General features: G+C 33.5%; 1 protein-coding gene across 4 annotated transcripts in view; it reads right to left on the bottom strand.

Moving 5' to 3' along the window:
• The window catches only part of Drep2 (DNA fragmentation factor-related protein 2), a 74,369-nt gene that overhangs the window by 31,689 nt on the left and 26,280 nt on the right, over window positions 1-16,400 (bottom strand). The window contains exons 2-3 of one of the 4 annotated variants that reach the window (XM_067776515.1): window positions 13,532-13,907; window positions 1,723-2,890 (exon numbers count right to left, since the gene is read on the bottom strand). The exons of 1 other annotated variant lie outside the window; for it this stretch is intronic. In XM_067776515.1, coding sequence (XP_067632616.1) covers window positions 1,723-1,869 — 147 coding nt within the window. In that variant the 5' untranslated portion in view covers window positions 1,870-2,890; window positions 13,532-13,907. Of the gene's footprint in view, window positions 1-1,722; window positions 3,960-9,384; window positions 12,540-13,531; window positions 13,908-16,400 lie in introns of those variants that run through there. 2 more of the 4 variants (XM_067776517.1, XM_067776516.1) reach the window with 2 other exon arrangements.

The following is a 16,400-nucleotide window of genomic DNA, read 5'->3' as shown; positions in this document are numbered from 1 at the left end:
TATGACCCCTGAACACCACCTACATAGTGAGGCAAAAGAGCTCAACCTAAAGAGTTTTTGCTGATCTGTCACAAGGTGGCGAATCCGAGCAAATAAATGCCTGACCTAGCCCCGTCTCCCAGAGGGATAAGGAAACATCTCCGTAAGCACTTCGATGAGATACGGCACCTACCAGCTCAGCCGGTTGATCCAGATAAACATAATGAGGCTATAAGCCTAATCCACACTATGTCGGTAAATATCTTCACTTGGTCGCACTCGGTGAAGGCTGTTATCAACAAACTGTTGTATAAACTAACAAGTATGTCAAATGGTATCATATTGGTGTTTATAATAACTCATTTACCATCTGGGATAATGCTTAGGCAGAGGCTGACTACCGCGTTGAATGGTATGATCCTGATGCATATATTTATTAGTATGGCATCTGGTACGATTGTGGTGTATATAATGCTGTGTATATGATGCTGATACAGAGACTGGAAATTGATATTTCGTAGGACATCGCCGTATTAAAAATACCAGTTGCTTATATAGAAAACAACTTTGCGGTAGCAGAATGCTTAGTGCACTGACCATACCTATATAGAATTTATAAATGTTCGCTCAAGTAAACTTTGTGGTTTAGCTGCTCGATAAAAACATTTTTGTGAATAAAATTTGTGTTCATAGAGCAGATAAATTTTAAAGTTTACATGAGAAAACGATCCTTGGTGTGGGTGTGCTGCAAGTGGTTCGTAAAATGATATGATGTATATAATACATAATAAAAAGATGATTAAAAAATTTTAAGGACTACCTTTATATAAATGGACCAAAAAATATAAGGCAATTTTTCCTTTAATACAGACATAGTCTTGTTGAATTTTGACTAAAAAACTTTGACAATAGCTCTTGTAAGAATTTTGGGATTTAAAACTATAAAGGTGGAGCGCAATCTTTCAGTTTAAGGCAAACCATGTACTTGGGATTAACTAATTGATTATTTAAAATTTAAACACGCACTCTACCTTTATAATTTTAAATGCCAAAATTCTTTTACAAGAGCTATTGTTAAAGTTTTTTAGTCAAAATTCAACAAGACTATGTCTGTATGAATGGAAAAATTGCCTTCTATTTTTTGGTCCATTTATATAAAGGTAGTCCTTACAATTTTTTTATCATCTTTTTATTTTCAATTTTTTAGTACTGCCTACAAAAAGGCAATTGCAACTTTGATTAGTAATTTAAGCAATTCCTAAGTGAAAATTCTTATCTTTATTTATTTGCTTAAAATAGCAAGATTTAATAGAATTAGTGGAATTTCGCTGACAACACTGGCGAAAACAACAGAATTCCACCTTGCATCATAACAAGAGAGTTCCACCTCGTTTGTCAGCTACTTAATTTGCACAGCTCAAAATCGTGGTGAAATTCGCATACGCCTGAAATTCTAAAAGAATCGTGGTGAAAATCGCGTACGCCTAAAAGTATGCAAGGACGTGCATTGAGTTGGGCCTCCAACGAGATGGAATTCTACAACGCCTGCAACACTCAGGAGGCTAACCATGACGGTACGGTATAGTCTTTTAAATAGTTCGACTTGTGCGTTAAGTAGCTCAAATTTTTTGATCAAACATTGCACTGTCACCGAGTTTTAAACTATATTTCAGGTTTCAATTCTCTAGATATCCAGGAAGTTAGTCAAAATATATAACAACAAACAAAAAAATATTTAATTACCCCGGCAGTGTTACTGGAAGCTGATGATGGACCGGTGGTGATGGCACCACCTTGACTGGCTGCCGCTGCAGCTGCCACTTGTCGTATACTGAGGCAGTGACATAAGGGTTTAGTGACGCCCAATGTACACAAAGCATTGGACCACATTGTTTCACTTTTGTTAGCCACGTTTGAGGGATTATTAAAACACGCAACTGCTCAAGGTTGTAGGTAGAATTAATGCAGTCTAAGAAGTTACGCTTGCTTGATTAACTTTTTGTTTTCATTTATATTATTTTATTAGCCCTAAAAACTAGTTTTTAGTATTCCACTGTTTCTTTATAGCTAATTTTAGGTAGTTAACAATTTGAAGTAGTTGAGTTTAGCGCGCGCTTGTTTTATGTACGCTTTTCTTTTGTTTTTTTTTTTTTCAGGTTAGTAGCTTTTGTTTTGGTTTGTTAAACATATTAGTTTTTTTTGTATTTTGTTTTTGTTAAAATCATTCTTTTTTTAATTTAGTTTTGTTTAAAAATATATTTTTTTTCTTTTGTATTATTTTGTACATAAATATTACTATATATTACTTTAGTTTTTATTATTAATAGTGATGAACCCGCTTGTGCGAACAGCTTATAATTTTTATTTACTAACTTAGTTTAATTTTTTATTTTTATTTTTGCATTTTTTTTTTTATAGTGAAAAAATAAACTTGATTGCCCTCAAATTTATTAAGCTTGTTTCTGTACTAAATACTATAACCGATTTTGGCTTTATTTCACTTACTCAAAAATCAAGTAACCTGAAAATCTTCCAATCACAAAATTCAGTTTTCTTAAATTTTATTTGACTTAAAAACCGCACTTAATTAAGTATTTCGTTAGAAAATTGTTAACGTTAGTTATAAAAAATAAACACTTAACGAAAAAAGCGTTTATCAAAAAATTTCGTCGTTATAAAATTGCTGCATTACAAAAGTTCAATTTTTTTTTTAATTTAAATATTATTTATTTGTTTTTATGAAGTTCGCTTGTAAAACAATTTTACGCGAAGTTATACACAAAAAAGTATGGAAGTATTCTTTTTTTATGAATGTTTTTAAATTTAAATTCATAAATTTAAGTTCCCTTGTAGAGGCGAGTTCTTGTGCGCCGTAAATGCATTTTCTTTATAAATGCATCGTAAATTGCAACTGTAAAAGAGATGAAGTTGTTAATCGGGAAAGTTTGATCACTGAACGTGAAGGCCAAATAATATTTTTAGTTCATAGCAACTTATTTTTATTTGACACTTTATATATGTACATTTTCTATTATAAAGGACTGGTACAAAATGTTCTGCAGATTCAAAAATGCTCATAAAATGCTAACAGTTACATTGTTTGAATTTTTTTTGTTAGCATGGATATACATTAGACTGGGTCGAAAAAAAGGTGCTAATGTCCAACCCCTAAATTTGAATATTATGTTGAGAGGGTTTCGGAAAAATTTTTTAAAAATTTTTTTTTTATCCTTCGAAATACAGCCGAAACGGTTTTTTTCGTTGTAACTTGGTTATTTGACGTCCGATTTTTAAAATTGATATGTCATTATTTTGGCCTTGAGAAGCTTCATATTTCCGTTTAATGTCCTTTTAAGCTATTAAGTCGTTTTCACATGATTAGGTCAGCTAACAAAATTTTACCTCGTATAACAGCTGTTATACCAAATTTCTCATAAAAAGAATTCAGCCCTTCAAATAAGGGAAAAGAGCGGACCACGACCACATTTGTACTTTTTCAATTTGCTGAACGCGTTAACAAAAAAAAAAATTTAATTCCGAAATGTAGAATTTCGAACTTCGGACTTCGTAAGCCGACATCTATTTTTTGGGGGCTAAGTTCGAAAAACGGAGATAGTACTTTGTTTACTTAAGCCTCAATCTCTACAAAAAAGTGGGTTTTGTCCAATACCCAGGAAAAAGTTGATTTTGTCGCATAGTGTTGTTATTATAAATACGAAACAACAGGTTTGACTCACTTATTTACTTTGACTTCCCCTATTCATGATATTTGGCACATATTTATTGACTTTTCAACGCAAACCCTAATAATAATTTTTCCTCCAAAAATATCATGAGTTTCAGATCTAAGTATAAGAATCAGGTAAAATAACAGTTGCAATAAATATTGAAAGTGCTATAACTTCTTTGTTTATTATTTTAGTAATATGGTTTCAAAGCAACATTTTCTTGAATTTTTAAGTACTTCCGTTTGCTGAGGAAAAAAGGATACATTGGGGGGGTACAACTTTGTTAGCTGACCTAATCGTGTGAAAACGACTTCACAGCTTAAAAGGAATTAAACTGAAATGTTAAACTTTTCAATGCCAAAATAATGACATATCAATTTTAAAAATCGTATCTCAAATAACCAAGTTACAACGAAACCTTTCTGGCAGTATTTCGAGGGATCAAAAAAAATTAAAAACAAGTTAGGAAGGCTAAGTTCGGATGTAACCGAACATTACATACTCAGCTGAGAGCTTTGGAGACAAAATAAGGGAAAATCACCATTTAGCAAAATGAACCTAGGGTAACCGGAATGTGTTTGTATGACATGTGTATCAAATGAAAGGTGTTAATGATTATTTAAGACGTAGTGGGCCTTAGTTCTATAGGTGGACGCCTTTTTGAGACATCGCCACAAGGTTATCGCCAGGGGTGACTATAGAATGTGTTTGTACGATATGGGTATCAAATTAAAGGTATTAATGAGGGTTTTAAAAGGGGTGGCCCTTAGTTGTATATGTGAAGGCGTTTTCGAGATATCGACCAAAATGTGGACCAGGGTGACCCAAAACATCTTCTGTCGGGTACCGCTAATTTGTTTATATATGTCATACCACGAACAGTATTCCTGCCAAGATTCCAAAGGCTTTTGATTTCGCCTTCATTTTCTTCTACTTAATATGGTAGGTGTCACACGAATTCTACAAAGTTTTTTCTAAAGTTATATTTTGCGTCAATAAACCAATCCATTTACCATGTTTCATCTCTTTTTTCATATTTGGTACAGAATTATGGCATTTTTTCATTTTTCGTAATTTTCGATAGTAATTTTCGGAGTTACGCCCATTTTGAAAATTTCATATATCTTTGTATTTTGTTGCACCATATCATCACTGGATTGGAATGTTGACATAATTTACTTTTATACTGTAAAGATATAAAATTTTTTGTTAAAATTTGACTTACAAAAAAAAAATTTTGTAATGGTGCGCGTGTTCGTCATCCGATTTTGCTAATTTTTATTTAGCACACATATAGTAATAGGAGTTACGTGCCTACCAAATTCCATCATGATATCTTCAACGACTGCCAATTTACAGCTTGCAAAACTTTTAAATTACCTTCTTTTAAAAGTGGGCGGGGCCACGCCCGTTGTCTAACACTTTTATAATTTTCTATTTTGCGTCATAAGGTCAACGCACCTACCAACCACCTTTGGTAATGAATTATCGCACTTTTTCGGTTTTTCGAAATTTTCGATATCGAAAAAGTGGGCGTGGTTGTAGTCCGATTTCGTTCATTTTAAATAGCGATCTGGGATGAGCGCCCAGGAACCTACATACCAAATTTCATCAAGATACCTCAAAATTTACTCAAGTTATCGTGTTTACAGACGGACGGACGGACGGACATGGCTAAATGAATTTCTTTTTTCACCCAGATAATTTTGATATATAGAAGTCTATATCTATCTCGATTAGTTTATGCCGTTACGGATTACCGTTATGCGAACTAAGTTAATATACTCTGTGAGCTCTGCTCAGCTGAGTATAAAAAAATTCCGAAATCCTCTCAACATAATCTTTAAATTTAGGGGCGGACATGATCAACTTTTTTTGTATGGGGACCAATCCAGTATAATGTGTAATAACATGATTTTATGTTTTTGTTTTATCAAATTTTATGTAAAAAAATGTATTCTTAATTTTTTTTCTGTTTTTACGTTTTTTCGGTTTGGTTACCATTTTCCACTTTTGGTTACTTTTTGGGAAAATTCTGGTTACTAAAAATTTAAATTAGCGGCAACCCTGCTCATGACCGGATTATGAGGGCAGTCAAATGTTTGTTGTTAACCTGTCTGGCTTTATTACGTCATGATAAAACACCATTTCAGAAATAATTAACACAAAGCCTACTTTGTAATTACAAATAAACTTAAAGGAGCTTTAAATTTGCAGTACTTTCTGTACCAGTCCTTATTAAATCCTCAGTTTGCTGCTTAAAGTGAAATTTGAAAATTAATATACTCTGTGAGCTCGGCTCACAAATATAAATTTAAGGAATAAATTAATAATGCTTGAGAGAATGAATCAATATAATTGCAATCGTGTTCATAGGAGGTGATTCTTCTTGCGGTTATTTTGCATTAAAAAAAATCATTTCACTTTAAGAGCAGGATTTAAATGTTATTTTCTTTTCTTGAGTCGAAAAAGTGCGGCTGAAATAATTATACTAAACGAAAGTGTATGGGATCCCGTGGATACCCATTAGCATTTTCATGACGAATCATCCAATGGACGAAGCAGGAAACATGAATGGAGGCAGTGAATTAAATGTAAAGTTTTGTTTATTTATGTGTTAGATGTTGAAAGTTTCAATGTTATAAATTGAATTCTCCCTGATGAAGATGAAAAAATTTCATCGAAACGCGTAGGAGGAAAAGAGAAACCTTGTGTTTTGTCTTTATTTTATCGGCCGAAAAGCTCCAAATAATTACAAATGCATCCTTTTTATTTTACAGAAATAAATGTAAAATCTCCGAATTTTATTTTTTAGGTCCAAAAATAAGTTTAGTTAAATTCGGATTTTTTTATTAGGGACAAATAAAAGTTCAGCCATATAACTATGGAAGGGCTCATCCAAATGAAGCGAATTTTTCACCAATAAATTCTTCTAAATGTCTAGATTTGCAACTTTTATAGTCATCTGAATGTTTTTATACTCAGTTGAGCAGAGCTCACAGAGTATATAAAATTTGATTGGATAACGGTTGGTTGTACAGGTATAAAGGAATCGAGATAGATATAGACTTCCATATATCAAAATCATCAGTATCGAAAAAAAATTTCATTGAGCCATGTCCGTCCGTATGTCCGTTAACACGATAACTTTTGTAAATTTCGAGGTATCTTGATGAAATTTGGCATGTAGGTTCCTGGGCACTCATCTCAGACCGCTATTTAAAATGAACGATATCGGACTATAACCACGCCCACTTTTTCGATATCGAAAATTTCGAAAAACCGAAAAAGTGCGATAATTCATTACCAAAGACGGATAAAGCAATAAAACTTGGTAGGTGAGTTGAACTTATTACGCAGAATAGAAAATTAGTAAAATTTTGGACAACGGGCGTGACACCGCCCACTTTTAAAGGAAGATAATTTAAAAGTTTTGCAAGCTGTAATTTGGCAGTTGTTGAAGATATCAGGATGAAATTTGGCAGTAACATTGCTCCTATTACTGCATGTATGCTTAAAAAAAATTAGCAAAATCGGACAACGACCACGCCCACTTTAAAAAAATTTTTTTTAAGTCAAATTTTAACAAAAAATTTAATATCTTTACAGTATATAACTAAATTATGTCAACATTCAAGTCCAGGTGCAACAAAATACAAAAATAAAAGAAAATTTCAAAATGGGCGTGGCTCCGCCCTTTTTCATTTAATTTATCTAGGATACTTTAATGCCATAAGTCGAACAAACATTGAAATTTGGTAGGGGCTTGGATTCTAGGACGATAACTGTTTTGTGAGAAAAAGGACGAAATGGGTTGAAGCCACGGCCAGTTTTTATACACTGTCGGCCGTGTGTCCTTCCGCTCGGCCGTTAACACGATAACTTGAGCAAAAATCGATATATCTTTACTAAACTCAGTTCACGTATTTATCTGAACTCACTTTGTATTGGTATAAAAAATGGCCGAAATCCGACTATGACCACGATCACTTTTTCGATATCGAAAATTACGAAAAATGAAAAAAATGCAATAATTCTATACCAAATACGAAAAAGGGATGAAACATCGTAATTGGATTGGTTTATAGACGCAGAATATAACTTTAGAAAAAAACGTTCTGCAGGACGAAATCAAAAGCCCTTGGAATCTCGGCGGAATACTGTACGTGGTATTACATATATAAAAAAATTAGCGGTACCCGACAGATGATGTTCTGGGTAACCCTGGTCCACATTTTGGTCGATAACTCGAAAACGCCTTCACATACACAACTACCACCACTACCTTTTAAAACCCTCGTTAATACCTTTAATTTGATACCCATATCGTACAAACAAATTCTAGAGTCACCTCTGGTCCACCTTTATGGCGATATCCCTAAATGGCGTCCACCTATAGAGGCCCAGTCCCTCTTAAAATACCGTTTAATACCTTCCATTTGATACACATGTCATACAAACATATTCCAGGGTTACCCTAGGTTCATTTTCCTACATGGTGATTTTCCTTTATTTTGTCTCCATAGCTCTCAGCTGAGTATATAATGTTCGGTTACACCCAAACTTAGCCTTCCTTACTTGTTGTTACTAATTCCAGAAATTTGTCATAGAAAAACTACATCCAACTCTAATAGTACCATACTAATTTTTTCCCTAGTAAACTTGTACCTGTTTTTTGGCCATAAAGTTTGATCAACTTAAGATATTGCCTTGAAATTTGATACACTGTTTTCTTTCGAAACAAGAAAGATTCTGTATGCAAACGAGTAAGGACGGGATTGTCTTCGGCTGTGCCGAAGACTTCATACCTTTCATGATTGGGGCTGAACAATAATCTTATCCCGTTTGTAATCTCCAAATAATCGGATGTAAAAGATAAGAAATATATAGTGAACAGATGTACATACCTAAACGATTTTTAAGATAAATATAAAATAAAAAAGTAGCAAAAAAACCTCTTATCTGAACGATCGGTTGTATGGGTTATATATTATATATCGAAATGAATTTTTCATGAAATCTTCTATGATATATTAGAATAAATATCAGCAAGCTTAACGTTTTTATATTGGAAATTCAGGGAGAAATTGCCAAAAATCTTTCTATCTGAACGATCGGTTGTATGGGATATATACTATATATAGCTCCGATCAAAGTGATTTTTTCAGGATATCTTCTATGATATATTAGAATATATATCACCGAGTTTCGCGTTTATACTTTCTAAATTGCGGCAGGAATAACCAAAATCGTCTTATCTGAACGATCGGTTGTATGGGAGATATATGTTATAGTGGTCCGATCCTACCGGATCCGACAAATGTCTAATATAATACAAAAATACATCCTTGTGCCAAATTTCAATGAGATATCTCAAAATTTGAGGGACTAGTTTGCGTTCAAAGGGACAGACGGACGGACGGACAGACGGACATGGCTATATCAACTCAGTTCGTCGCCCTGATCAATTCGGTATACTTAATGGTGAGTCTATCTTCTATATTTCTCAACGTTACAAACATCGGACCAAAGTTAATATACCATTTCATGTTAATGAAAGGTATAAAAATAGTGTCATTTGGATGAGTCGTTCCATAATTATAGAGCCGGACTTTTATTCTGTTCTTAAAAAATAAAAGTACGCATTTAACAATTTCTTTCAGACAAACAAAATTACCGCAAATAATTTTTTCTGAAGGACTTTTATTATAAAAGAAGTAACAGTTTGGGTGCCTGATTTCGTGAAAAAATAGTTAAATCAAATAAAAAAACACAACAAACCACGAAATTCGTTAGTTGTTAAAGATGCGCAACGACTGTTTAAACTTTTTAGCTAGACTAGTTTTTACTTATTTTTTAATCGCACAACACTGTTTTTGTTTTATAATAATAATAACCAATTTTATAAGCGCATGCTTATCTGTTTTTGTGGGCGAGATTGTAGCCACTAGTGGTTTAATTCTTTTTAATAAATATTTTTTTCTGCTGCTCGCTGTTTTATTTATTTTTTTTTTTTTTTTTTTTTGTGCTGCCTAAAATTACTGGAAGCTTTTTATAGTTGGTCTTATATTTTATATAAATATTTTGTTTTGGTACTTACGAGTGTTTTTTCTTTGTTATTTAAATTTCTTCCTTTTTTGTTTTGATTTTTTTTATTTCAATTATTCTCTTGTGTGAAACCACATAAATTCTTTGAAAATCGTGCCAATTTATTATAAATATATATTTTTTTTTTAGTTGAAATTCGATTTCACTTGATTTTGCAAATTTGATTTAAATATCAAGTAAAATGTTTGCAGCCAATATTTTACATACATTTTCATAAAATTTTGATTTGGCAAAATTTTTTAATTTTCAAAATTTTTTGTATATTTTGCGTTTTTTTTTTTTTTTTTTTGCTTTTACACGCACTACAATTTTTAATGACTGACCAACTGCTGTTATGTTTGTTGTTGTGCTAATTGTTGTTTGTTGTTATTATTAGTGCTGCTATGTTTATTGCTCTCGCTGTTATTTTGTTGTTATTGTACTCCTATTGTTAAGCTGCCAGCGTTTGTCAGCGTCACACCCAGTTAGAATTTAATATTTCAGCAACAACAAATTGTGTCGTACGATTTTTCATATTACTTGCCTAAAATTTTTTGGCAATTTAATGATGTATGAAACACGAAGCAGCCATAGAAAATGAAACGAAGATTACAAAAGTAATTCGTTTGCTGGGGATGTTGAAAGTGAGAGTATTTACCACGTTGCTGTTCCTACTGGCAGTGAATTGAGTATTTAGAGCTATGATGAAGATGCTAATTTTTTATGTTGTTGGTATTTTATGCTGTTGGTTTGTTTCAAATTTGTTGTTGTTGCTTTGAAATATGTTGTTGTTGATGTTTAATTGTTGGTTATGTTTAAGACTTATTGTTGTTTTTTTAAATTTTTGCTTGTTTTTTTCTTTTTTTAATTTTGTTGTTGTTTTAAACTTGTATTTGCTGAAAGTGGACATTGGCTCATTTACTTTTATTTACAAAAAAAATAGAAACCGTGTGTTCACCTTCCGTACGCGCTCCCTTTTTCAACTTTGACGCAGTCTATTTTCAGGCGCAAATATTTCAATTAAGCTCTTTAAACAGCAGCAGTGCGTGAAAATTTAATTTAATTCATTACTTAATTCAATACAACACTTAAACTTTCTACTACTTATTTCAGTTCAGCTGTTGTTGCTTTTAACAACAGTGAAAACGTACTTTAAATATTTTTTGGATAATCTGTTTTTTGCAATAATTTGTATTTTTTGTGCAAAAAATTGTGCTACTTTCTCTTTTTAAGTTTTTTTTGCACACACATACATTTTGTTTTTATTATTAGATATTATTAGTTTTTATACTACATCGTTTTTTTTCTTGTTTTTGTTTGATCGTTGTTGGCAGTCGTTACTGTTGGCAGTTGTACGCATAATTCGCGTTACGTCCTATATTTATGTGATATAATCAGGGCAATGTACACAAAAGCATGCAGGCAGGCTGTGTAAAACTTTTATACTCACACAAGCACAATTGCATCTCTGTATTTACGTATGTATGTATGCAATTAAATGCTACTGCGCTTGGGACATATAACAAACCTGCAAAAAATAGTGCGGCTAATTCCTAAAGAGAGCAATTTCCGATTGATCTCTTTTATCTACATTGGGGCATAGTTAATCCCATCTAAGCCCTTATGGGTACAGCTGGGATTAGTCAGGTTGAAATCTACATATGTAGCCCGTTTTAAGAAACATAAGAAAAAACGGCAAGGAAGTGATTTAAATAATAAAATTAAAGAAAAAAAAAAATATTTTTTAAAAATAAGATTTTATTATTGGTTAATAAAATTAACTGAAAAGTAAGAAATAAATTGACTGTAAAGAAATATAACACTTTATAAGTTCATTGTAACCTTTAACGATAATTAGGCTTTTTCGCCTGCGACAAAAAAATTCCATATTGTACATAATTATATATTTATAACATTACAACTTTACACCTAAATTATTAAATGTTACAGTTTATATCACAGTCCTAATTGTTCTAATAAAAAGCTTGTTAAATTTTGATGGCATAATTAAGAACATTTAGGACCTCCTTTTCTTGCTCTCATAGTGTAACACGCTTTAATTAATTTTATTAACCAACTAGCAGACCAGGCAGACGTTGTTCTGCTCTAAATTTGGCCTATGTGCATACATTTTAATAAGCTTTTTCTGTCTAACTCTGCCCTCTCTCTACACTTTTTCCTAATCTTTTTATTCACTCCTCCCTCCGTCTTTTTCGCTTCATCTCCATCTTCGTCTCATTCTATCTCTTTCTCAGTCTCCTTCTCTCTTTTCTTTTCTCTAAAGTTTTTCTCCTTCTTCTTCATCTCTTATTGCCAGTTCCAGAGGGTGGTATGTATTTTGTTCCAGTCCCATTCCGTGTCTCAGTCCCAGTCCCACTCCGAGTCTCAGTCTAACTCAAGAATGGCTAAACCGATTTGGGATTTCAAAATCAACTGACCATCATCTCTCCTTCCTGTATCTTTCCTAAAAATTTCATGTCAAGCTTTCTATCCGTTCTCGAGTTATGGAGTGAGAATCAAAATGTACACTTCTTTTTATATATATAGATAATAAAAGCTTATTTTTAAAAAAGGTTTTTTTTCTTTAATTTTATTTTTTACTTTTTAGTTCGTTTTATTAACAAGTAATAGAAGGTTGTTCTAAGAAAAGCTTTTTTCTTAAATTTAATTTAAACGTGAATTTTTTTTTTTTAATTTTAGTAGGGTAAAATATTGTTTAAATTAGTTATGCAATCTTTACTTAGTTATTTGTAACGTTTCTCATCCTATCAATTTTTTTAATGCATCAACATTACAAGGTTTCTTCGAATTCAACTTTGAACAGTCAAGTTATTCTATTCGAGTGTTAACTAACTTAGAATCATATTTTATTGCGACTTTGCCTATGTCGCGTTAAGTTTACAACTACTCATTGCAGATCTCTGCTCCATCGCCAAAAATCTGTAAAACAAAATCAAGTTCGCAGAAAAGTATGCAACAAAAAGTATGCAACATTTAGTGATAACGGCCTAACTCCTACGTGTGTTGCATACACAAACAAAGCGAAGTTAGCTGCGTTCTTGAGGACTTAGGCTTTTATTCCCTTGTGAATACAAATCTTTACCGATAGCTCTGTTATCGATTAATTTATCGAATTCTCACAAAGTAATATTGCATTGTCATCGGAGTTATACATGTATGCTCAATCGGACACCGGGAAGTGTATCAAATTTAACTTGCAAGATTTGATTACGGACAACAGCCAAGTGAAAGTAGGTAAAAGCTTATAAAAAGGTTATAGGTGATTGATTCGAATTTTTTAAGAAAAATGCGGAGCCCTATATCGTACCTAAATGACTTGGAACATATGTCCCATTATCGTCGACTCATATCTCTTAGAATGAGTAGGTGACTTAATAATTTTTTTACATAAATGTATCTAACAATTTTTTGGAAGTTTTAATATTGCGTGTAAAATGTACATAGCCTTGTATCATACGAAAACTAATACCTTTCGATGAGATAAGAGCTTAGTCTTCATTTGTCCCCATATGAATAAAAAAAGGGTTTGGTCCTATCGTTTCCGTTCTCGTATAAATGGGTACAATTAGTCTCTTCATAGGACATGCTCCCACAAAAGGGAACAGTTCAACGCATACTAAGAGATCAACACTGGCATTAGTCAAATACTCCTTTGCGACTCATCCCGGACTACACCTATACTAAGCGCATTTTTTGCAGGGAAATTGAACACACACAAATCACTGCTGGTTGTTGCTTGTTTTGTTGTTGTTTCTGCTATTGCTTTTGCCTGTTACTTGCCTTAGTTGTTCGATTTTACAAAGTTTCATTCAGAACATTTAGCTTGTTTGTTGTTTTATTTATTTTGTTGCTATTCGCTTGCTGCTCCTGCTGAGTTGTCAATTATTTTTGTTGTAGTTTGCTCATTTTTAGTGTAAAGTTTTAATTTTTGTTGTTGTCATTGCACTTTGTTGTCACTTTTACGTATCACATTAATGACTTTTTTGTGGGTTTCGTTTAGTACACACATACTACTTATGATTGTCCACATGTATATGGGTGTTTGTTCATTTATGTGTTTGCATTAGTGGAATTTTTATTTTTCCAGCTTTCCTTTGTGTATGAAATTAAATGTTTATTTCAATCAGTGTTTGCTTTTTTGACAAAAATCATCTAAAAAGTGCATAGCATACCTTTAGGCGCAAACACTCGCTGCAACTGCAAATCGTAAGCAGTGCTGCCAGAGAAAGTGATTTGAAAATTTCACGGCCGTGATCCGGTTTTCGAGCAAATTTCTCGAACAAATGTTTTGAATGTGATTTAAAAATCTAGTGCATTATTATGCAAATTGATTCGAAATAAATTTCTTCAAAATTTGGAAAAAAAGTATAATAAGAATTGAAAGATTTCGAGTGGCATTTCATTTCAAATCGATACCAGGATACCTTCACAGTAAACTGGAGAGAGTTCCTTGCATTTTTTTCCACGAATTGGACCAAGGCTGATCTATGCGAACAAATTCTGTTCATGATTCGTTTGCCCCAAATTTGGTATATATATGTAGGTAGGCCTTTTTCTAGGATAGCATTTACGACACTTTTTTTTCTATGAAATATACCAGGTACCGACTGCGATTGGGCCTCAGAGCGGGACTTGAGCTGGGACTTGTTATAAGGGATGGAGAAGAATAAAATGAACTAGAGAGAAGAGAAATTAGGGAAAAAGGAAGAGACGGAGAGAGAAATAGAGTTAGGCGAAAATAGAATGATAGGAATAGATGGAGCGGAAAAAAGTGGGGGAAAAGATGGAAAGGGAGAGAGAGATGCAGACAAAGAGAAACACAGCGGAAGTAGTTAATAAAAGGATAGGGAAAAGGGGGAGAGAAGAGAATGGAGAGTAAGAGGTAGAAACTTCTTAAAAGTTATGCAGACGTTAGGGCAAAACAACATCTGCCGGGTCTGCTTTGTGTGTAAAAGGAATAAAAACAAAAATGAAATACCTAGAGGCAAATTAAAAAGCATGCAGCGGGGCATTCATATGGTTGAGGGTATAGCGGCATCTGCATTTACACCACTATTGATATATTATATGCATAACGTGACAGGGGTATAAAGTGCCGTGTTCACTTATCTTAAACAACTTGGCGCAATACTGTAAGAATTACGAATACATTGTCTGGTAGAGTCTTATAACTTGATGAGACAAATCAAAGTTCGGAATACTGAGTCCAACAGAACATAGAGTTCTAGTGACTTAAGTTGATGAAGTGTAGCAAAGACACTAAACCGTTGTTTTCAGAACTCATTCTGGAACTTCCGAAGCCGACAGGCAAAAGAATTGCTTTGGCCTCTTGAAACCTCAATTGTCAACCGCACCTACCCAAGGTGAATCCTGTTTATTTAGCAGACGATGCTCTGGCAACCCCAAATGAATCGCGCAAAGAGGGGTTGGTTAACTTATAGGATTTATCGTGGTTATATCAAATCGTTTCCCAGGTTACCGGGCTGATATCTTAATACAGCTATTTCACGAAACATACCAGATCTCTATCCAGCAATGGACCAACAACATAGATAAACATTCACAAAGCTTTCGAAAAGTCTCCTTATTGTTACAAGAAGAAGTAGAAGGCGAAGGATAGGAATAAGAAGAAAAACAAACAGGATATTTTATGAATTCTATAGGTATTTATTTTACTGTATAACAGAAATTTGTTGTTTTGAACAGCTGAAGCTATCGAAATTCATTACAACGCTAGTTTTCATCGAATAAGCACCGAAAATCGATTTTAATGACACAGTCCGACGAAATTAGAAAAATTAAAGATTCAGAAATGAGCTGATAGTTTTCGAAAGGTCTTTGGCTCGTTAAATCCGAATACTAAATCAGATTTATTATTTTGGGTCCTTCTTTCGAGATATTTCTACATAAAGGTATTAAGATTATGTTTTTCGGTTGCATTCACTTCGTAATTTTGTCTCGAAAACTATCAGCACCGCCAAAGAAGTTGAACTTGCCAAACCACCCAAAGCAGCAGGCCCGGGCAGGATTGCCCTGCCGAAGTTTAGAAGCCTTGGCTATGAGGTTTAAAAATATCTGGTGCTCATCTTCAACCTGCCTCTGTCCACTTGCGTCATCCCTGAAAAATTCAAAAACCGAGGAAGGTACCGCTGCTAAAGCCTTAGAAATCAGTTAGCGTAGGTGACTCATATCTTCCACTTGAAACGTGCGGCTTGCCAATTATCAGCATGACTTCTGAACATAGCCCACCGCTCTAAGTGCCATCAACACACAGGTAAATTGTGGACTCAACCAAAAACACCACCGCTACTCGTAGCGCTAGACTTATCAAAAACCTCTGATTCAGCAACACAGCACTTTACTGCAGTTTGTGCCGGCAGTTATCGGTGCCACAGAGTGGTATCCTATCCTCATTTTTGTTTAAATTTTACATATCGAAAGTCTTTTCATCACCAGAAGGAGTTACTATTTTGTCTTACGCCGCTCAATAATGGCAACAGGTCCCGCCCCATCCATCGATGAACTATGCTATGAAACCATCAACTATCTCCCTTATATTCCCAGTTTTTTGCCTCGCAAAATCTG

The sequence above is a fragment of the Eurosta solidaginis genome, chromosome 3 (assembly GCF_040869045.1).
Source record: "Eurosta solidaginis isolate ZX-2024a chromosome 3, ASM4086904v1, whole genome shotgun sequence".
Taxonomy (NCBI): domain Eukaryota; kingdom Metazoa; phylum Arthropoda; class Insecta; order Diptera; family Tephritidae; genus Eurosta; species Eurosta solidaginis.
This window is presented reverse-complemented; position numbering and strand designations above follow the sequence as displayed.